The sequence below is a fragment of the Oryctolagus cuniculus genome, chromosome 13 (genome assembly GCF_964237555.1).
Source record: "Oryctolagus cuniculus chromosome 13, mOryCun1.1, whole genome shotgun sequence".
Lineage (NCBI taxonomy): Eukaryota > Metazoa > Chordata > Mammalia > Lagomorpha > Leporidae > Oryctolagus > Oryctolagus cuniculus.
In genome coordinates, this window is record NC_091444.1 from 13,071,862 (window position 1) to 13,095,241 (window position 23,380).

At 39.6% G+C, this 23,380-nt stretch overlaps 1 protein-coding gene across 9 annotated transcripts in view; it reads right to left on the reverse strand.

The window, feature by feature from the left end:
• Positions 1–23,033, reverse strand: part of KCNT2 (potassium sodium-activated channel subfamily T member 2) — a 411,093-nt gene extending 388,060 nt beyond the window's left edge. For 5 of the 9 annotated variants that reach the window (XR_007909589.2, XM_051820440.2, XM_051820438.2 and 2 more), the window contains exon 1: positions 22,475–23,032. Coding sequence is in view for 8 of the 9 variants with exons in the window: in XM_051820440.2 (XP_051676400.2) it covers positions 22,475–22,569 (95 nt within the window). In the remaining variant the exon portion in view is untranslated. Of the gene's footprint in view, positions 1–22,474 lie in introns of all 9 variants that reach the window. The other 4 variants (XM_051820439.2, XM_051820437.2, XM_008268722.4 and 1 more) reach the window with 2 other exon arrangements.
• Between the last annotated feature and the right edge of the window lie 347 nt (positions 23,034–23,380).

The following is a 23,380-nucleotide window of genomic DNA, read 5'->3' on the forward strand; positions in this document are numbered from 1 at the left end:
CTGCAGTGCCAGCACCCTGGGTTCTAGTCCCAGTTGGGGTGCCGAGTACTAGTCCTGGTTGCTCCTCTTCCAGTCCAGCTCTCTGCTGTGGCCCTGGAGAGCAGCAGAGGATGGCCCAAGTGCTTGGGTCCCTGTACCCTCATGGAGACCGGGAGGAAGTACCTGGCTCCTGGCTTTGGATCGGTGCAGCACTGGCCGTAGCAGCCATTAGGGGAGTGAACCAATGGAAGGAAGACCTTTCTCTCTCTCTCTCACTGTCTATAACTGCCTCTCTGTCTCTCTCTCTCTCTCTCACTGTCTAACTCTGCCTGGCAAAAAAAATAATTAATTAAAAAATTGAAACAAAAATATAAAAGATCACAACAATGAAAAGCTGGGGTTTTTTGAAAAAAAAAAAAAAAATGGACACACCATTGGCCCAACTAACTAAAAAAAAGAGAGAGAAAAGACCCGAATCAACAAAATTAGAGATGAAAAAGGAAATGTAACAACAGACACCACAGAGATAAAAAGAATCATCAGAAATTGCTGCAAAGAGCTGTATGCCAACAAATTGGGAAACCTAGAAGAAATGGATCAATTCCTGGACACATATAACCTACCTAAATTGAGCCATGAAGACACAGAAAACCCTCCCAAAAAAGAAAAGCCAAGGACCAGAAGGCTTCACTGCTGAATTCTACCAGAATTTAAAGAAAAAATAACTCCCCTACTTCTCAAGTTATTCAAAATGCTTGAAAGGGAGGAAATCCTCTCAAATTCATTAAGGTGAAGCCAGCATCACCTTAATTCTAAAACTCGAAAAAGAAGCAACAGAGAAAGAAAACTAAAACCAAATTCCCTGATGAATGTAGATGCAAAAATCCTCAACAAAATTCTGGCCAATAGAATCCAACAAAAAACACATCAGAAAGATTATTCACCCAGACCAAGTTGGATTGATCCCTGGTGTGCAAAGATGGTTCAACACTCGCAAATCAATCAATATGATACATCACACTAACAAACTGAAGAACAAAAACATATGATTATCTCAATAGATGCAGAAAAAGCATTTGGTAAAATACAACATCCTTTCATGATAAAACTCTAAACAAATTGAGTATAGAAGAAACATTCCTCAACACAATCAAGGCAATTTGTGACAAACCCATGCTTAGGTCCCTGTAACTGCATGGGAGACCGGGAGGAAGCACCCAGCTCCTGAATTCGGATCAGCGCAGCGCCAGCCATGGCAGCCATTAGGGGAGTGAACCAATGGAAGGAAGACCTTTATCTCTGTCTCTCTCTCACTGTCTATAACTGTCTATCTCTCTCTCTCTCACTAACTCTGCCTGTCAAAAAAATTTAAAAAAAGAACAGAATAAAAAATAATGGGCAAAGGACGTAAACAGACATTTTCAAAAGAGGAAATCCAAAGGCCAACAGACACATGAAAAAATGCTCAAGATCACTAGCCATTAGGGAGATGCAAACTAAAACCACAATGAGTTTCACCTCACCCCAGTTAGAATGACTTTCCTTAGAAATTAACAAATACAAATGCTGGCGAGGATGTGGGGAAAAAACGTACCCTAATCCACTGTTGGTGGAAATGTAAACAGGTAAAACAACCATGGAAATCAGTTTGGAGATACCTCAGAAATCTGAATATAGACCTACCATATGACCCCGCCATCCCACTCCTGGGAATTGACCCAAGGGAAATGACATCAGCAAATAAAGAGTTATCTGCACCCCCATGTTTATTGCAGCTCAATTCACAATTGCTAAGATATGGAATTAACCTAAATGACCATCAACTGAAGACTGGATAAAGAAATTATGGGGCTTATACTCTATATACAGCAGTAAAAAAAAAAAAAATGAAATCCTTTCATTTGCAACAAAATGGATGACACTGGAAAACATCATACTTAGTGAAATAAGCCAGTCCCAAAGGGATACAAAGCATATATGTTCTCCCTGATAACTAACAGAGAACCTAAGAGGAAATTTGTAGAAGTGAAATTGACGCTTTGAAAAGCAATGACTTGAACAGCCTTTGTCTTGACAAGGAACAATTTTTTTTTCCCTTAATGGAGAATGGGAATGGGAATGGGAGAGGGAGAAGAAGGAGGTGGGAGGGCGGGTAAGATGGGCAGAATCACTATATTCCTAATATTGTACCTATGAAATTTGTACTCATTAAACAAATGATTCTTTGGCAAAAAAAAATTTTTAAGGAAGTTATTAAAGCTAATAAATTACAAAAAATGTAATATGTTGGGATGCTTCTAGAAGATGTTTCTTTAATTTAAGGGCATAATACAAGAATAATCTCCTTTTTCACCTCTGGACTTTATCACTAAGTAGCCATCAGAGATCAAGGTGAACCAGCTACAGGGAGTAGGTAAACACAAGCCAAGGGATGCTAGAGCAAAGGGAGAGTGGCCTGGGCTCTGAATCAACCCTGAAACTTCTAGTTCTACACTCCTCACTTTGTTGTGTGTATTAATAGTTAGCAAGGCTATCTTTAACAGTTTTCTGTGATCTGCAACAAAAGATTTGATAGGGAGTTTCTGCCATTTGTGTCTATCACTTAGATTCCTTTTAGTTAATTTTTTCTAACCTTAAAATTTACATGGAATCACTTTACTTTCTCATCCATGATGTAAATAATACAAAAACAATAAATCTTAATAAATGTAAATATTTAGCTTTCACACATTGTACATATACTTTTTATACTTTATATAACACACATAATGACATCACATTTTTTTTCTCTGTTATCTCCGTGGTTCACACTACATTATTTTTATATAATATAATATATAATAATTATTCTATTTATTTTCTTCCTTTTCTGAAGTAAATGGAAGTGAAGGATATCTTTTGTTTTGCGAAATGTTAGCACAGACTCAAGGTCAGGCCTTGACTATTGCTGGCTAAGTTGAATTAACTGATCAAGACTGTATATGACTGTACCTCCCTATCTTGGGTGTTTTGCAAGGCATACTAATTAGATACTAGAAATTTTGTCCTCTGGGTTTCATAATCCAATAAGTAATACTAAATTCCATTGTATAAACACAACAAATACTACCACATTCTATTTCTTCTCATTTGAAAACATCCAGGCCCAACTTTTAACAATGGTTTAAAAGTTTTTTGCTAGATTTTTTTTTGTCTCTTTTCACTATCACTGCCCATCTCTTACTTAGCTCACTGAGGCAGCTTAATGTAATCAATCCTTTCTTTCTCTTCCAAACCATTCCACACCCTTCTGAAGTGATAATTCCACTAAAGTTATTATAACTGTGATCATGCCATGTCCTTATTCAAAAACTTTCAACAAGTTCTCATAGTCTATCAAAGAAAAAAAATTCAAATGTCCTGGTTTGACAACATAAATCCTCTTGCTAGCAATAATATATAGTGATTAATGGAAATTATATATATATATATTTCTTTTTTTTTTTTTTTTTTTTTTTGACAGGCAGAGTAGACAGTGAGAGACAGAGAGAAAGGTCTTCCTTTGCCGTTGATTCACCCTCCAGTGGCCGCCACAGTAGGCGCGCTGCAGCCGGCACACCACGCTGATCCGATGGCAGGAGCCAGGTACTTATCCTGGTCTCCCATGGGGTGCAGGGCCCAAGCACCTGGGCCATCCTCCACTGCACTCCCTGGCCACAGCAGAGAGCTGGCCTGGAAGAGGGGCAACCGGGACAGAATCCGGCACCCCGACTGGGACTAGAACCCGGTGTGCCAGCGCCGCAAGGCGGAGGATTAGCCTAATAAGCCACAGCGCAGGCCAGAAATATATATATATTTCTAATTTAGTCAACCTTCTGCATTTTGTTCTGGAATATGCACTGGGAGGTTCAATACACTATGTCTTCATTCTGGCCTTTACCATCTTATTACCACGATATGAATTTGAATATATAAGTGTCCTATATTTCTAGGACTCTATTTTCAAGAAGATTTTTCTATATTATCCATACTCTCATATTATCTCTTGTACTACATTCCAGTTCATGTAATAGTTATTTTGGATGTCTTCTTCATCAAACACAATATAAACTCAAAGATAGTGAAAATATAGGCTCTTACTCATCAAGTACTTCTAATACATCACACTACCTCACATGGTATCAGGATTCAGGTTCAATTCAAGTTCATGCACAGTCTGGAGTGCATAAACGAACTTCTCCTGTGCTTCCTTAGAATACATCAAAGGGGAAATAGAGAATCTTTTAATTAGTATAGAATCTTTTAATTAGTCCTCTTTTTAGGCACATATGTAATAATATATTTCTATAAATGATTAAATTTTCTCTCTCCTGCATTCAAATGTTATTAAAGTTGCAAATGAAAAAGATACAAGTTTCTTTCTGGTACTTAAAAGGAGAGTGATATTCAATCAAATATGGCTGCTCCATGGACAAAAATAAACACAAAGAATCCAACTTCATACATAGAACAGAATAATAACAGCAATATACATGTTTTAAAATAATCTGTCTTCTATTCAAAGACTTGTAGTACATTACTGATGCATTTCTAATTTTTTTAAATTCAAGAAAATAACTCCTTATGCATATTAACACTACAAAATTAAACATACTCTATACCACTGCAAGCACTGTTTCTCAATAAGGGAATATTTTTACAAGATTTAAGACAATTACATACATTTTATTACCACTACCTATCTATCTGCCTGTGAGCTGAACCTAATGGTTGACACCTCCACAAGTCCTTTGGACAATGGCGCTGCTGGCTATCAAGCAGATTGATGATTTTCACTGAGCAGCTCCTGTGTAAATTTCAGAATTCACTTTAACAGTCATTTGAACTGTCACAGTATGAATTATGGACTGAAGCACATTCTGCTTTGCTATTTCCAAAGGAAAGCTCTTCGTGAATATGAAATGAGGTGTGGGAAAGACATTTTCAAGTCAAACGACTTAAACTACTATACTTGGGTTTAGAGTGAGCATTAAAAAACTATTTTGCACCAGTGTTGCGGCTTAATAGGCTAATCCTCTGCCTACAGGGCCAGCACACCGGGTTCTAGTCCCAGTCGGGGCGCTGGATTCTGTCCCGGTTGCCCCTCTTCCAGGCCAGCTCACTGCTGTGGCCCAGGAGTACAGTGGAGGATGGCCCAAGTTCTTGGGCCCTGCACCCGAGTGGGAGACCAGGAGAAGCATCTGGCTCCTGGCTTCGGATCAGCGCAGTGCGCCGGCCTCAGCGCACCAGCCGCGGCAGCCATTGGAGGGTGAACCAATGGCAAAGGAAGACCTTTCTCTCTGTCTCTCTCATTGTCCACTCTTCCTGCCAAAAAAAAAAAAAAAAAAAAAAAAAAAAAAAAAAAAAAAAAAAAAAAAAAAAAAAAAAAAACCCTATTTGCTTCTACAGGGTAGAAAAAACTTTGAATTCATATCACCTTTTATTAGAATAATATAAATATGTGGTGCATATATGCATTCATAGCTGTGACTGACTTTCCTCCCCTCTAGTAATATGTTCCTTATATCACAGAATTAGGATTCATGGAGACTTTCTGTAAGCCACTTGAATTACATAATGCAGGAAGGTCCAAAATGAATGGAAGACATGACTTTTTCCTTGAAAGTTATATAACTGCAAAAACATGAGCATAATTAAAACATAGCGACGTATAGAACATACTAAACAGTGAGTGTGATTTCAAGGATTTCATTAGTAACTGTAGCTCTACAGTTACTACAATTACTACTTTAGGGTTCAGCCAAGAGGGAGAGGATGCCATGCGTAAGAAGAGGCAAGGAAGCCTCAGTCATGGTATGATACAAGCAAAGGAACTGAAGCAGACTTCAGCACATGAGACAAGAAATTAGTTCTGTGAATAACTACACTAATGAAGCTTCACAAAGCATTTCAGGGAAAACAGTCAATTAAAGAAGAGTTCTGAATGTTAACCTGAGCAGGTAAGATGAGATTTCACTTATGTGTGAGTGCCATAATGTGGGTTTTACAATGTGAATATTGTACAGTAAAATCATGCTTAAGAATTATAGTAAAAAAGCATAAGTTGAATGAGGTTTCAGTTGGGCACTAAGATTACTGAATGTGGGGTGTATAAAACAGACTTCATAAATCACATGGTGATTTAAATAAGGGATAAAACCCTATGAAGAAAAAACAGGGGATGTTCAACAACTAAACAGGGGAAGAAGTTGATTCTTCAACTTTTATAATACTTATGTATTATAAAACTATTGTAAAGTTTTGAAATGGAGAATTTATGACGGTAATAGTGATGTCGGTAGTGTTGGATAAATGGAAAAGATGTTCTAATTTGAGGTTATTTATATGATATCAATTAATTAGCAACTAGAAATTGTCTATAATAATTATATGTTTAAAATATATCTTCCTCTATGTACATAGAGATTCATAGGCCTATATAAACATCGCAATTCAGGTTACTTACAAAGTCTCAATAGAATATTAAGTGGTATATTCACTTTGGGCATATGTGAAAAAATGCAAGGAATATACGTAAGAAATGGGAATAACCAAAATTCAGGCCTGTGTTTTGGTTCTAATGCTAGTAGATGGTCACTCTAGCCTCTGGTGACTATAGTTATATTTGAGGTTCTCAACAAAGGATCTAACTCCAATCTCCTTGCACTCTTAATTATTCATCAAAACCATCTATATTAAAAAAGAAATTAAAGAAGAGAACATTACTTACAATCCATCAATAATCTCATGTGTTCCCTTTTTTGTCTTACAAGACATATCCAAAATGCATTTATATGTGTATCCTGTAGATAACTTTAAGTGAAAAATTCTCCCTAGCTATATCATTGCCAGCCAGGGAGAAGAATGCTGCAAGAGTCTCATGAAAGTTATCTTTCCTTTTCATTATTATTATTGATTTTCATTTTATATGAAAGACAGACAGGCATAGACAGACAGATCTTCCATCTGCTGGTTTGTTCTCCAAGTGTCTATAACAGCCAGATATCGGCCACATGGAAGTCAGGAACCAGGAGCTCTGTCCTAGTCTCCCACATGGGTGGTAACTACTTGAGCAAAAAAGCTGCTTCTTTCCCAGGTGCACATTAGCAGGAAGCTGGATCAGTAGAGGAGCCAGGACTTGAACCCAGGCACCCTGATATGGGATGCAGGCATCTTAATTGCTGAGCCAAACACTTGCCCCCAAATTTGCTATACTTCTATGATAGAAAAGGGAGATAAGGACATTGTATACTAACCAAAGAACTACAGGAGCAATTTCCTTTAGATTTGAACATCAGGAAAAGCTGTAATTCTCCTGAACTGCTAGTTTGCTAGTTTATTGCTCGTTTAAACCACTAATTACCTCTTTGCTCTTGCAACATTTTGACCCATCTCAGTGGGTCTACTGGAGCTCACAGAATTCACATTGTGTACCAACTCTATACCTTACTTGTTCTTTTTATTCTGCTTTATTTTTTACTTATTTTGTGCTAATCCAAGCATTTCTGTGAACCACCATAAATCTTCTTTGGAAGAGGTGCAGCACACAAATAAATAGGTCAAGGTATTAAACCTTAACTCAGGTAATTTCATGTTACTACAGTTAAACTTTCCACATCTCTGCAAGCATTTTCATTATCAGCTTTGTACAGGTACAAATATTCAGGGAATAAAGTATAAGTAGGAAATTCCAATGCCATACTGAATAACACTGAAAACAATGTTATCTAGTCATATCAAAAGACAGCTAATTATTGTGAATTAACCAAAGCAACAAAGAGAAGATCCTTGCTAAGTTTCCAAAAATGTGCATTTAAAAATTCTTAATAAGGGAACTGGTCTTATGGCACAGCAGGTTAAGCTGCTTCTTGCCAGCACCAGCATTCCATATCAGAACACCAGTTTTAGTCCCAGCTACTCCACTTCCAATCCAGCTGCTTCCTACTGAGCCTAGGAAAGCAACAGATGATAGCTCAAGTACTTGGATCCCTGCCACCCACGTGGGAGACTCAGATGAAATTCCTGACTTCTGGCTTCAGCCTGGCCCAGCTCCAGCCTTTGCAGCCATTTGGGCAGTGAACCAGCAGATAGATCTCTCTCCCTCTCTTTTGGTGTCATTCTGCCTTTCAAATAAGTGAATCTCTATAAACAGAGAGATTCACTTATTTGAAAGGCAGAGTTACAGAAAGAGAGGAAGAGATAGAGACAGAGAGCCAGAGCCAGAGAGAGAGAGAGAGAGAGCGAGCCAGAGAGAGAGAGAATCTTCCATCGGCTTGTTTACTCCCCAAAAAGCCACAATGGCCAGGGTTGGGCCAGGCCAAAGCCAGGAGCTTCATCCAAGTCTCCCACATGTGTACAGGGGCTGGAGGACCTGGGTGATCTCCCGCTGCCTTCCCAAGTGCATTAGCACAGAGGTAGATCAGAACCGGTACCTATATGAGATGCTAGAGTTGCAGGCTTAATCCACTGTGCCACAGTACTGGCCCCAAATGAATGAATCTTTGAAAGATCCTTAATTTTATGATCTTAGAAGATGGTTTTTCGGTTCATATATCCTCAGGATTTATTTTTCATGTTTTTTTTTAATATTAACCATTTTACAAAGTCATTGTCTATTTTTTCCTGAAATACTAATCGTCTTTAGCCTATTTCAAATACATGCATAAATACACACACAAAAATAATTCTCTTCCCTAGTTGTTCTGTTAATTTCAAATTCAATCGACTTTCTCCAGATTTTCAAAACAGTACTCTGAATCTAGAGGGAAAAAAAGTTTTTCTCCTAGAAAATATTACCAGTTCAAAAGGTCCATTTCTGTACTTCTGAACTACTTGCTAGAAGGCAGGCCTGCAAGAAGGCAAAAACTATGATTTTTCAGCCCTGAAAAGCCTTTACATTTGTTTACATTGTAAGCTTTCTGTTAAATGGCATTAAATCACATTAGTAGGGGTCAATGTTGTGACACAGCTGGTTAAGACACTGCCTGCAGAGCCAGCATCCCATATGGGTGCCTGTTCAAGTCCTGGTTGCTCCATTTCTGATCCAGCTCCCTGGTGGTGAGCCTGAGAAAGCAGTGGAAGACAGCCCAAGTGTTTGGGCCCCTGCACCCATGTGGGAGACCTGGAAGAAGCTCTTGGCTCCTGGCTTCAACTTGGCCCAGCCCCGGTCTTTGCAGCCACTTGGAGAGTGAACCAGCAGATGGAAGACTTTCTCTTTCTCTCTATCTCCCTCCCTCCCTCCCTCTCTCTCTCTTTGTGTGTGTGTGTGTCCCTATCCTCTCTGTAACTCTTTCAAATAAATAAATCTTTTTTTAAAAAAATCACATTTATATATTTTGTAAACACAGTATGCAAGCAATTAGATTCACGTTCTACCTCTTATGGATGGTGTGTCCTGAAACAAGTTACATATTTTTGTACCTTGAGTGATCCACCTAAAAAATGGGAAACAATGGATATCCTCAGAGCTGACACTGATTAAATAAGACATGTAGGGGCCGGCGCCGTGGCACAGTAGGTTAGTCAATCCTTCACCTGTGGCGCCGGCATCCCATATGAGCGCCAGTTCTAGTCCTGGCTGCTCCACGTCCAATCCAGCTCTCTGTTATGGTCTAGGAAAGCAGTGGGAGATGGCCCAAGTCCTTGGGCCCCTATACCCACAAGGGAAACCGGGAAGAAGCACCTGGTTCCTGGCTTTGGATCGGCGCAGCTCCAACTGTTGCAGCCATTTGGGGAGTGAACCAGCGGACAGAAGACCTTTCTCTCTGTCTCTCCCTCTCAGTGTCTGTAACTGTACCTCTCAAATAAATAAATAAAATCTTTAAAAAAAAGACATGCAACATGCTTAAAGCAATACTTGAAGATCTTAAATCTTCATTGTTTTATAAATACTAAAGGCAATATTATCATCCATTTCATTTTTCCCCTGAATTTGTTTAAAAAAAAAAAAAAGAGGTGAAATAACACACAGGCTATTTTGAGGGTAGACAGGCATGATATAGAAATAAAATTCTGAAAGCTTCCATCCAAAATTTAGCAATGTAACCACCATGGTGTGACAAGAACGGAAGTCATTACCATCACTGGTTACTGGCACCCTCCTGGATTCCTAGGGGGCCCAGTGGTATTGCAGATTTTGACAGATTTGCAACAACAGGCAAAATAATATTTGCAAAATAACAGTCCATTATTAAACCACACATCTGGACCCTATTGTTAATAACTGGTTGTTTGCAGTATGTGGACAATCTACAAGTTTTCCCACAGAGAGTTAAATGAGGTTGAAATGTGTTAATCTGCTTTTATCCCTATTCAACAGTGCTTTACAAGATGTGCTAAGTGTGCCCTTGTAATTGTAATTCATCATTATGATTCTGTGCAACTCCAGTGCAAGGAAGCCAAGAACAAGCAGTCCTTTATTTCTTAGATTCCCTGGAATTTTTTTTTTTTTTTTTTGGCTTTGCAAGCAAAGTCCATTTCTTACACATATTTACATACTGTGAAAATTGGAAGTAATACAACTCTGAGTTCAAGGAATGCATACACAGAGGGAAATGCTTCTCACTCTTTAAACTACATATAATTTCTCTACTGCTGCAACTTCGGAAGCACAGTTTGGGAGAAGGGTCAAGCCAACACTCTAAGGAGGAATGGGGTCAACGAGTTGGAGGTCTGCGGCCAGCCCCTCTGCCCCACAGTCCCACCAAGCTTGACATTTGGGTTTCTGTTTCCTTCACTGTTTCCTGTTTGTCAAAATGATGAAGACAAGTACCATCCATCCAAGGCAAAACTGTGGAGAGAAATTCCACTGTCTTCGGCCTCCCTTTTGTGTGGATCCTCTCCTGCTCACGCATCGTGGATCATTTTCCCACTGCCTCCTCATTTATTTCTGACATCTAGGGCTTCCAGGCTGGAACTTCATCACCTCCCAACCCCAAAACCATTTCTACTTCCTAGTCCAAAAAGACAAAAATCAGGGGGTAGGCCTTGTGGTGCCAGCACCCCATAGGGGCACCGGTTTGAGTCCCAGTTGCTCCACTTCCAATCAAGCTCCCTGCTGTGATCTGGGAAAGCAGAAGATGATCCAAGTCCTTGGGCCCCTGTACCCACGTGGGAGACCCATAAGAAGCTTCTAACTCCAGGCTTCAGATCAGCCCAGCTCCGGCCCTTAAGGCCATTTGGGTAATGAAACAGTGGATGGAAGATCTCTCTATCTCTCTATCTCTGTAACTCCGCTTTTCAAATAAAGAAAAAAAGACAGGGGTCAGCGCTGTGGCATAGAAGGTAAAGCTGCCGCCTGCAGTGCCGGCATCCCATATTGGTGCCGGTTCAAGTCCCAGCTGCTCCACTCCCGATCCAGCTCTCTGCTATGGCCTGGCAAAGCAGTGGAGGATGGCCCAAGTCCTTGGGCTCCTGCACCCGTGTGGGAGACCCAGAGGAAGCGCCTGGCTCCTGGCTTTGGATCAGCACAGCTCCAGCCATTGTGGCCAATTGAGAGGTGAACCAGCAGATGGAAGACCTCTCTTTCTCTGCCTCTACTTCTCTCTGTGTAACTCTGAGTTTCAAATAAATAAATAAATCTTTATAAAAGAAAAAAAGACAAAAATCTAATAATACAGGCATACTAGCCAAGTTAGTTGACATTAATAATTTTCCCACATATGTTCAGTGGTTTCTCCTTCTCTAGAAATCACACTAAATCTAAGATTCCATGAGTTTGCATGCTATTGTTCTTCCAGTTACTGAGAAGTCAAGAGCAGAAATTTCTAACCTACTCCTCTACTTTTGGATAATCAGATGCATAGAATACAAACCTATTTCTTTTTTTCTTTTTTTTCTTTTTTTTTTTTTCTGATAGGCAGAGTGGACAGTGAGAGAGAGACAGGGAGAAAGGTCTTCCTTTGCCATTGGTTCACCCTCCAATGGCTGCCGTGGCTGGCACGCTGCGGCCAGCGCACCGCGCTGATCTGAAGGCAGGAGCCAGGTGCTTCTCCTGGTCTCCCATGGGGTGCAGGGCCCAAGGATTTGGGCCATCCTCCACTGCCCTCCTTGGCCACAGCAGAGAGCTGGCCTGGAGGAGGGGCAACCAGGACAGAATCCGGCACCCCAACCGGACCTAGAACCCGGTGTGCCAGCGCCACAGGTGGAGGATTAGCCTAGTGAGCTGCGGCGCCAGCTACAAACCTATTTCACAGTATTTTTTTGCCTTCACAAAGTTTTTATTCACCTGCTTTGAGAGTGTACATGATCATACTTCCAAATGAGAGGCATGCAACCAAGTATTCCTGCAGTTCAAGGTTTTCCAACATTCAGATTACGAGGTTAAATACATTTGAACAAACTTATAGGTTAGAAAGAAAGACATTCAAAGAGTTTGGATGGGTATGTGAGGAAATCTCAGCTGCTAAAGGACTGCAGTTTTTATTCTTTAATACACAAATGTTTAATTAAGGAAACTCCAATGATTCAATATATAATATGAGAAAAGTGAGAAATGTTAATGATTGTGCTAGGCAATAAAAACCTAACAGTACAGTTTATCTGACAAAGTAAAACTCATGATTGTGATTTGTGGTGCAATTATTGCCTTCTACCTTAATTAGAATACAGTGCAATAATTATTATTTACAATGCATATTAAGTATAAATATTTAATAGACTATATTAAATGAGATATTAACAGTGCTCTATATTTTATTTAAAGAGTAAAATACATACCTATGCTGTTTTGAGAATTTTGCTTGTTCATAGTTTCATCATTTGCTTACAACTTTAACACCCTCACTTATCATCCGCATTTACCAAAAAGAAGTTTATGATACTGCTCATCCAGCTCTGTTCTACCTGCAAAGCACACTTAGCATGGAAAGGGACTTCACACCTCCTTCCCCTATTTACAGCCCACCTTCTCCAACTCTATCCAAACAACTCTGACTTGGTACCAAGGATGAAATTCCATCAGGGCTCCAGGCCCAATCTCTTCTCTGATCCCCATAGTGGTGGATGGCATCAGTGACAAGCTCTATGGAAGCACCAATTTATATTCTTCTGCTCAAACCAGTTTGCTGAACTCCAGACCCAGACCTGCAATCGCCTGTGACCTCACTTAGTTCCCTGAACTTCATCCATGCTCTCAAAGCCTCCACTGGCCGTTTCTGGAAGGGGTTCCTTTCCATTCCATCTACTAAGTCTTCTTGTCCTTAGTCCCCAGTCTCAGCATGAATTTCTTTGAAAATTTGCCCCAAACACCCTGTTCTGTCCACCAAATTAGACAAGGTCCATCATGCCCTCCAATACCATCTTGTAGTATTCCTTTATAGCCTATTACAACCATAATTAAGCTCATTTCTTCAATTTTTAAAAAAAAATGTAGTGTCTGTTCCCACTGCTATAAATTTACCGCATTGGAACCAGGTCTGTTTTGCTAGTGACTTCATCCCAAATTCCTAATATATGTACCTCTTGATACTCAACACATGTTAAATGTTTGTGAGTGAATGGCACCAATGCTATCAGAAATTTACATAGGACATTTTCAAACATGGTAACTTTGAAAAGAGAAAGACAGCTCTCCACAACATGTCAACTTCATTAGGGAGATGATATATAGCAGAAAACAGAATTGTCTTTACTAATATAGTGATTACTTTAGCCTGTTTTATGCTGGTGTTCCACCAATTTTAAATCAAACATATCTACTCTCCCACTATGCATACTGGTCTATTCCAATATCATTTAACATTTGTCCCACTTGATTACCAAAGAATGCAAAAACATAAATGGTTCCATATCGTGGTTTTACTGCTAGATATTTTATCTAAAAATTCCATTTCGTTGATAAAGTGCCTGAAACTGAGTAGATAATTTTAACATCGTTATCAGCAAGGACAAAGTTTATTCTATTTACTGGCTCACAGTATTTGCATAGATATCTGTTACCTAAACTGCAACTTATTGATGTCTGATGATTAAGATCCTTGTGAAAAGAGCTGTTTTTCTCATGACCCACCAAAAAATTCCTTATTCAATCAAGGATTGTCAAAAAGTGAAAGTAATTGTCCTTCTGGATCATTATCTTTCATTTTGATTATTTTACAGAGAAAATTTTAATTATCAATTTAAAACTCAGGAAAAGCATTAGTTTAAAAAACATCTTGATGAAGGATATTAAATATTGTTTGGAAAAGACCAGTCTAACTTAATTTCAAATTATAATTATAAAGAGCAACTGGTTAAATTTCACTCTAAAATTATACTATTTTCACTTCATTTTCTAAAGAAAGCTTAAATAAGCATAGTGCATGCAGAAGTAAGATATGTGATAATAATAAAAATACTATTTTACACTAAGAAAGATGAATCATCAATGACAAAATGATTCATGAATCTATAAGACATTTTAATGAACAAGAATATGATTTTCAAAACTCAATAGAAATACTGCATTACTATTAATATCAGCAAGAAATATAATAGTATAGCTATTGGTACAGGTTATAACAAATATTATTAATTTTCTTAATATTTATATATTTCTTTTCATGAATATGAAAGGAAGAATGATAGAAAGAGACAAACAGAGTAAGATCTTCCACCCATTGGTTCACTTCCTAAATGTCCAAAACAGCCTCTACTGGACCAGACCTGGAGCCAAGAGACTGGAACCCAATCTGCATCTCTCATATGGGTGGCAAGGACCCAAGCACTTGAGCCATCATCCAGATCTCCCAGGATGAATTAGCAGGAAGCTGGACTGGAAATGAATGCAGGCCTCCTAGCAAGTGGAGGCTTAACCAGCTGCACCACAATGCCAGCCCAAGGGTTAGTTTAATTTTATTTTTTTCCAATAATGAAGACCAAACCCTTGAGTGTTTCACCTTTAGTATTTTTCATACTATCTTTTAAATCTATTTTTACAGAACTTTATTACATAAGTATTGTAATAAATTTAATTAAAATAGCCAAAATCATTTTCTTGGTCACTCATCTGGAAATACATTTCTGTACCCATCCTCGACACTGAGATGAAGCTACAATAGACTCCTTAGTAACAAAATTAATTTCTTTTAAATATTATATATTTTATGTGGAAAATGAGATTACCATATCTTAACCCCCCGATCCAAGACTTAATATGTGCAAATACTCCGAAAAGTTAAAATGCAAGACTCACAGAGGCATTCCTCATACATAATTAGTACAGAAAGTAGATATGCACTGGTGGTTAAATGAAGTCAAACTTTGAAACTAAATTCTAGCTAATTTGAAAATCCATATTTCAAGTCCATTTATAAAAGTTAGTCAAAGGAAAGAATTCTATGTATTTTTATATAAAATAGTAATTTCTGAATTCTTGGTAGCTACTAAATAACAATAACTATTAAACAATGCCTTTTTCTATGCATTTTGTGTATTACAGTATATATATCCGAAATAACTTTGGCACCATTACCTACTTTTGTTTTTATTTTTTATTTTCCTATTTGTGACAGTTTCTCTTAATATACGAGAAACATAGGATTGTCCAGATTCTCTAACAATAAATGCTTAAATTGATGCAAAATGCAAAATCAATAAGCAAAAGTCCATATTATTTTTGTACATCAATAATGAACTTGCTGAGAAAGAAATTATAAATCAGTCTCATAATACCTTCCAAAATAAGTAAACAAATAAGTAAAATATCTAGAAATAAATTTAACCAAGGAAGTAACAGAACCCTACAATGAAAATGACAAAACACTAATGAAGAAATGGAAGATCAGAACACAAAAACTGGAAAGACCTCCCATGTACAGACAGTGAAAGAATCATTATTGTTAAGATGTCATTATGACCCAAAGCAATTATATATTCAACAAAATTAACATCAAAATACCACTGATGTTCTTCCCAGAGCCAGCAAAACAACTGTAAAATTCATAGGAAACCACAAAGGACAAATAGTCAAAACAATCTTGATTGAAAAAAAAAAAGACAAAATGTGAAGCAGAAACAAAAACAGGTTAATACTGGCATGAAAACAGATACCTAGATCAATGGAACAGAATGGGTATCTCAGAAATAAATCTACATGTTTACAGCCCACTGATTCTTAGCAAAGGCTCCAAAAGTATACATTGAGAAATAGCCTCTTGGATAACCAATGCAAGAACACAGGATAACAGTACGCAAAAGAATGAAACTAGAAGCTAACCTCTCATCCCATACAATAATCCACTCAAAACACATCAAAGATCTAACTCTAAGACATGAAACAACAAATTACTGGAAGAAAACACAGAGAAAACTTTCAGGTCATTGACACAGGCAATGATTTTCCCATAGGAAAGACACCAAAGACAAATCAACAATCGACCAAATGAGATTATATCAAACTAAGAAGATTCTGTACAGCAAAGCATACTATCAACAGAGATAAGAAATAACCAACAGTATGGGAGTAAATATTTTCAAACTATTCATCTGACAAAGAACTGAGATCCAGAATATAAGAGGAATGTTAAAAACTTAGCAACAACCCATTTTAAAACAGGCAAATGATCTAAATAGACATTTCAAAGAGAGACAAATGGCCAACAAGTATATGAAGAAATTCTCAGTGTCATTAGTCATCTGAGAAATACAAATCAAAATCACAGATAGGCATCTTACCCATAGAGTGGTTATTATTAGAAAGATAACAAATAGCAAATGTGGGCAAAGATGTGGAGAAAAGAGAACTCTTATATACTCTTGGTAGGAATGTAAATCAGTACAGTCATTATGGAAAATAGTATGCAGGTAGACCGGCGCCGTGGCTCACTAGGCTAATCCTCCGCCTTGCGGCGCCGGCACACCGGGTTCTAGTCCAGGTCGGGGCGCTGGATTCTATCCCAGTTGCCCCTCTTCCAGGCCAGCTCTCTGCTGTGGCCAGGGAGTGCAGTGGAGGATGGCTCAAGTCCTTGGGCCCTGCACCCCATGGGAGACCAGGAGAAGCACCTGGCTCCTGCCATCAGATCAGCGCGGTGCGCCGGCCGCAGTGCGCTGGCCGCGGCGGCCATTGGAGGGTAAACCAATGGCAAAGGAAGACCTTTCTCTCTGTCTCTCTCTCACTGTCCACTCAGCCTGTCAAAAAAAAAAAATAGTATGCAGGATGTACATATGAAAGAGAGAAGAGAATGGAATATTATTCAGTCATTTAAAAAAAGAATGAAATCCTGCCATTTGCAGTAAAACAAATGGAACTGGATGGCATTATTAAAAGAAATAAACCAGACCCAGAAAAACAAATATCACATGTTCTCTCAAATATGGAAAAGCTTTAACAAAAGTCAATGTGAAATCTAAATAGTGATTAACAGAGACTGGGAAGAATTGGAAGGAAGGACAGCAGAAGGAGATAACAGGCACTAAAATAAGGATAGAAGGAGTAAGTCCTGGTGTTCTACCATGCAGTGGGGTGACTACAGTTCATAGTAACATACTATATATTTTCTCAAGAACTAGAAGAAAGGATCTCAAAGGCTCAAACGATAAAGAAATGGAAATACTAAGTTTCCTGATTTGATCAATACAGGTTGCATATGTGTGTACAAAAATATATGTACACATAAATATGTATAATTATCACATGTTAATCAAAGGTTTTTAAAATAAAAATAAATTCTTTCATTGACATTACATAAACATGGCTGATTCCATTATATAGTTAAGCAGTAAAATAACATTTCATTCAATTTTAATAACACTCAAAAATATTTTACAAGTATATATATATATATATTGACCTGAACTTACAAACTTAGAATGCTTTATAATAAATGGCTATCTTTAAAACACTATACAATTTATTAAGGGAGATAAGATTGGTAACTTAAAAATGTTCCCTATGCAATTCAAAATCCCTTCCCATAATTGGATTATATACAGCAACACATTTTGCAGTGTATGATATCTAAAGCTACAAATACTCCAAAAGCTATTCAAACATTTCCCCTATATTATAAATATCTCTTACACTATTGCTTTCCTGACTTACACTCTTTGTTTAAATCCTTTACATTGCTTGCATTGCTCTTGAATGCCACTCATAAAAATATAAAAGGTATATTTAAAATTATTGGACTTAAAACAACTGACCTGACTTTCAAATATCAGAATGGTCTTAATGAAATGACCTGTTCTTCTATGACTATAACTGAGATTTGTCCATTAACAATAAGTGGATTGTGATAATGTATCCACATCAAGTACACTGTGTTCTAAACTTTAAAATTACTAAGTCATGATGAAAGAGAAGAAAAGCTTCTCCTAACTGTCTGAAGGTGCTTAAAAATGTGAAACTTACCAGTCTTTAACCAAATGATAGTACCCTAAATCTATTGTTTTAAAATCATAGAAAATAAAACAGAATACAATGGATTTTAACACTACAAGTCTACATAACAGAATAGCTTCCATATGGCAAACATTACATTCAGTACCAGGTCATATTAGTTTTAATCACAGAACAGAACAACCATGAAGGTATGAAGTATTCTAAATATTCTAATCAAAATATAGTGATACTTATAGCCATTTCATGTAAAGTGACTTCAATTACTTTATTTTCAAGCAAATGCTGAATAGACTATCTACAAGTAGTACAGGGTCTTCCTGACAGTTTAAAATGGAAATTCCACAAGGAATAATAACAAAACAGTACTGACAGGATTCCAGGAGAAAATTCACCTCTTATCATATCTGCAAACATCTCCAAATCAACCACTGTTTCATGTCCCTTCCTATATTCTTCCCCAAACCTAACTTAATGAGGCCCGGAGATGTAGCAAGCATTCAAATATTAGTTGAATAGATAACAGCCATCAAAGACATTTATACAAACCATTTAAAATAGATTTTTCTTTTTCACTCAAGATGCCAAGGAAATAAATATGCATCGTATATACAACAGACATCACCAAGGCAATAAACATTGTTCTCATTTAACGGTTCATTTAACGGTTCTCAAACTTACTTCATAGCCCCACGAGACTAATGTTACACATGAGCAAAATTCTGCACTGCTACGTTGCACTTTATTCTCTTACGTCCTACTCAGAACAGCAGAATGCAAACGACAGAAAGACACTGAGATAATATACACATATATATGTATTATTACATATATTGTACCTGCATTGCATTACATAAAGTCAAGATGCAATATAGATCGCATCTCTTATACATATCTATTATGTGTACATTAAGCGTGTGCTTGTCAGAGTGTGGGGGAAGGGATTGTTTATCTACCAAAATGTGCTACAATATAAATTAAATGACCTATCCATCATTATTTGACAGTAAATCTATGGTATAAAATATATATTTCATAGAACTTAATATGCTTTCAATATTCTCTCTTTAACAATATCCTGTCATGCGTCTATCACATGTTTCAATCATTTTCATATTCCTGTCAATCATGTCCTAATAAGATTTAATTAAAAATTCTTAGAGGAGAAGCATAATAGAAAGTACCTACTTTCCCCCAGCTGGAAAACAATTCCCCCTCATTTCTAGAATGTGACTCTAGAAACAAAAAATATCATCCTGATACAGAAGCCAACTGTGAGATAGGACCGGAGTACATGTAATTCATTTGGGGATTGATCCAGAAAATATCTGTATCAGAGGGAAGCATCAGGAGCCGATAAAGGCTGCATTACTGAGCCAGTTACCACTATGGGCAACTAGACCTCAGTCCCCTTGGACATGGTATGGAACATGCTTCAGAATTATTCCAACCAAAGAGCAAGGAAGCTAAGACACTGATTCAACAGCGCTCAATTTAATTGGCAACCCTCTGGCTCATTCTCCACGCAGGTCTGGTGTGTTCCCAAGGTTGGTGAAGGTATGATGAGGTTGCCTAGTGAAGGGACGGACTCTCAGGCAAAAGGTTCTTAGAGAAAGCAGCATAGCAAATACTGGCAGAGCACCAAATTCATCTGTTGATGGAAAGCATCAACCTATTCCCATACGAAGCAACGCTTCTTCCTCAACTCTACAAGAATTGAATCCAAGAAGATAACTGAATAGAGTAAGATTGCCACTCAGATTTAATTGCAAAGAGACATCCATGATCAAATTAAAGATGAAAGAGATGACTTTACTTACTGCATATTAGTTTAGACTCCTGAAAAGAAAAAGAATTGCAAACTGCAAACCAGAAGTGAAGAAAGGAACTGGTATTCTGAGAACCCATAAACTCTGCTAGATGCTACAGAATCATTCTTAGAACTTCAAACAAATTAAGTGGAAAGAACTTAAGAGTTCTTTTTTCTTCTTCCTGAAGAGATTCTTGAGGGATTTGAAACACAAAGAACTGAGTTCATGAGTCATCTTTACACATGTATCACCCACAACAGGTACTTAGTTTCCCAGTTTCTGTTTCCTGGTCTCTAATATAAGGACCTACTCTTCAGAGTTCATATGATGACTAAACTGACACAAAGCACAAGGAAAGCACCTGGCAGAGCGCATTGTCAACCAAGTCTAAGTCCTGTCCCTCTCCATCCTCTCTCCTGTCACAATTCCATGAAGGAGACATTTGAGTCAAGTAGGCAAGTATCTCCATTATAAAAATATGATTACTGAATCTCATAATGGCAGAGTGGCGTGCTGGGGTTCCTTCAGCCAGTGGCAGAAGAAGCAAAGCGAGGGAATCTGGCTCTCTCTGATTCTAAGAATATTGCCTTCAAAGATTAACAACAAATGGAACCCAAACCAAATATGGATTTGTCAAGAAGTCACAAACTCATTCAGATCCTTTAAAAAGGTGAATATTTTAAAACATTTAATACTTTACGTTAATGATAAAGGTAGTTTAGATTTTAACATAACATTGAGCTAGCATAAACTTTTATCATAATTAATAAAAATTTCAAGTGACTTCACAAAACTTTATATATAGTCATGATCTATTTAGGTAGTATTCAACTAACCAAAAGCCCTTAATTATTGAAATATCTTTGCAGCATCCTTGGAAAGATGAAGGCAATCACATGAACAGTTGACATTTGGACAGAGTATTTTTGAAAAGCAAGAAACACCATATCACAGCCAAAGGATGTCCTCTAGGTATTCAACCATCCTCACACTTTCTACAACTAATACTTCTATTCTACATGATGACCCCAAATCACTAGGAATACGGTGCTCCACTTGAGAAACTATGTAACTAATGTAACTATGCAGCTAATCCTGGCATTGCAAATGCTTACACATTCTTTTCTCCATCTTCAGTTAGCCATAACAACTTACTTTACAGGTAAACTGGGGAACTGACATTTGCCCTTTAAATTTTTAACCAATACTTTTTTTTCCCTAAAAAAGAAGAGAGTGAATTGAAATGTTATCCTCCACAAAATACCCAAATCCCCTTGAATTACTAATAGGAGACCAAAACGGAAGCCCATAATTGACGCTTACTATAAAGTCCCAGTGGGTAGGGCCAGGAGTTGGTCCTGAGATCTGAGTGGGTAAGGAAAGGGTGTTTTACTGCCCAGTGGTGTACAGGGACGAGGCTTTTAGATTGAACACACAATGAATATTTTATGTACTTAAAATAAACAGTCATACCAAACTGAACTTCTAGGAAAGATTTGGATTGAATTCGGAGCCTAGCATGCATACTTATCTGAAAACAAGGAAATGTGGCGTGTGATACACGAAATCACTATTTCAGGAACTAAATTTAATGAAATACGAAATGTGCTTTTAAAATAATGAGGCAAAGACAGCCAGAGAAATTTCAGAAGTTTACTGCAAAGCAGCGATGCTCTGGGTAACAATAAATGTCTCAGTTTTGAAACTTAGTGTTAATTTTGAGACGTTTACGGTTCAGCTTAAAAAATGATCTTATTAAGGAAAGGATGCATCACACCTGATCGAACGCCGTTACTCATCAGGATCACAGTCACCTGTTCGAAGTTAAGTCTTTCCTATTGCAAGCGCTGTCATTTTCACTAACTACCTGTTACATATTCAAGCCAACGGTCTACCTGAAACTCCACGTCCAAACAGCCAGATATCCCTAGCGGGAAGCAAGCACCCACTTAGGACCCACACTGGCAGGGAGGATGTCACTAGGTGCAGATTTTTAAGTTTCCAATGCGCATTTCCAATCAACTTGGATCGGTGTTCGAGTTTGATTAACCACACCTAAGGGGAAAAACGCGAAAATCACTGAGCAGTGCCACTGCGTGCTGCACCTCTGACACCAGCCTCACACACACCCTCGGGAAGCAGAGAGACAAAAGAACAAGCGCCGGGTACCGGGATCCATGCGAAAAGAAGAAAGTGGGAGGCACAGGAGTTCCTCGCCTGCAGCAACCGCTCCATCCATCCATCCATCCGTCAAGATGGAGAGGCAGCGCCGCACCAGAGCCCCCCTGCGGCTCCCTCGCCCGGGGTCGGCGTCTCCGCGGCGGGAGCAGCCCCGCGCCGCGGCGCTCACCTGTCGTCGTGCTGCCATCCTTGGTCCCCGAGCAGCAAGTCGCGAAACCGGTACCTCGGAGGCAGGGGGGGCACCTCGCTCTCCAGGTCGACCATCCTGCCTCAGAGCGCGGGGGGCATCAGACACCCAGCGCGGGGGCAGCGGGCGCCGAGACCGCGGAGCACCGGGCCCAGGAGGGGACCGGGCCGGAGAGGGAGGGAGGGGGTCGGCTCGGAGCCGGAAGCTGCGGCTGGCGAGGGGGCCGGCGCGTCTCTCCTGAGGGTGTGATGGGGATGATGCAAACCCAGCCCGGGAGCAAAAGTCTGGCTCCGACGAGAGCCGGCGCCGCCAGGGGACCGCCCCCCACCCAGGCTCGGCACCGCCTCTGGTCCCCCGGCCCTTGGGGAGGGGAGGCGGGAATGCAAAAGTTACTTCGCGCCGGGGCTGCCGACAGGGGCGAGGGTGGGCGCGGCGAGGGCCACGCTGCCCCGAGGCTGGCGGGAGGCGCTGCCCGGCCGCCCCACAGCGGAGGGTCCCCGGCGCCGGCGAGGGCGGCCCAGGGCGGTGGGCTTCGCGCCCGACGCGGCCAGCCGCGCGCTGCCCTCAGCAGCCCTCCGGCGCCGGAGCGGGAGGCCCGGCCAATGAGACGCCCCCTCATTAGCATAACCCAGTGACGGCACGGGGGTGCCGCGGGGACGACCAATGGGGGCGGGCTGCTCAGCGGGAGCCGGCGGGGAGTGGGCGCGACCCTCGCGCGGGAGCCCGGAGGCTCGGCGCGCGCCGGGCGGGCCGAGGGGCCGGGAGCTCGCGCGCGGCGTCGACGGCAGGCGGCGCGGGTAGGCGGGAACGGGGAGCGCGCGTTCCTGGAGAGGGAATCCCCGCTGCCTGCCGCAGGGAAGCCCCGTTTCTCCTCACGTTCTGAAGGAG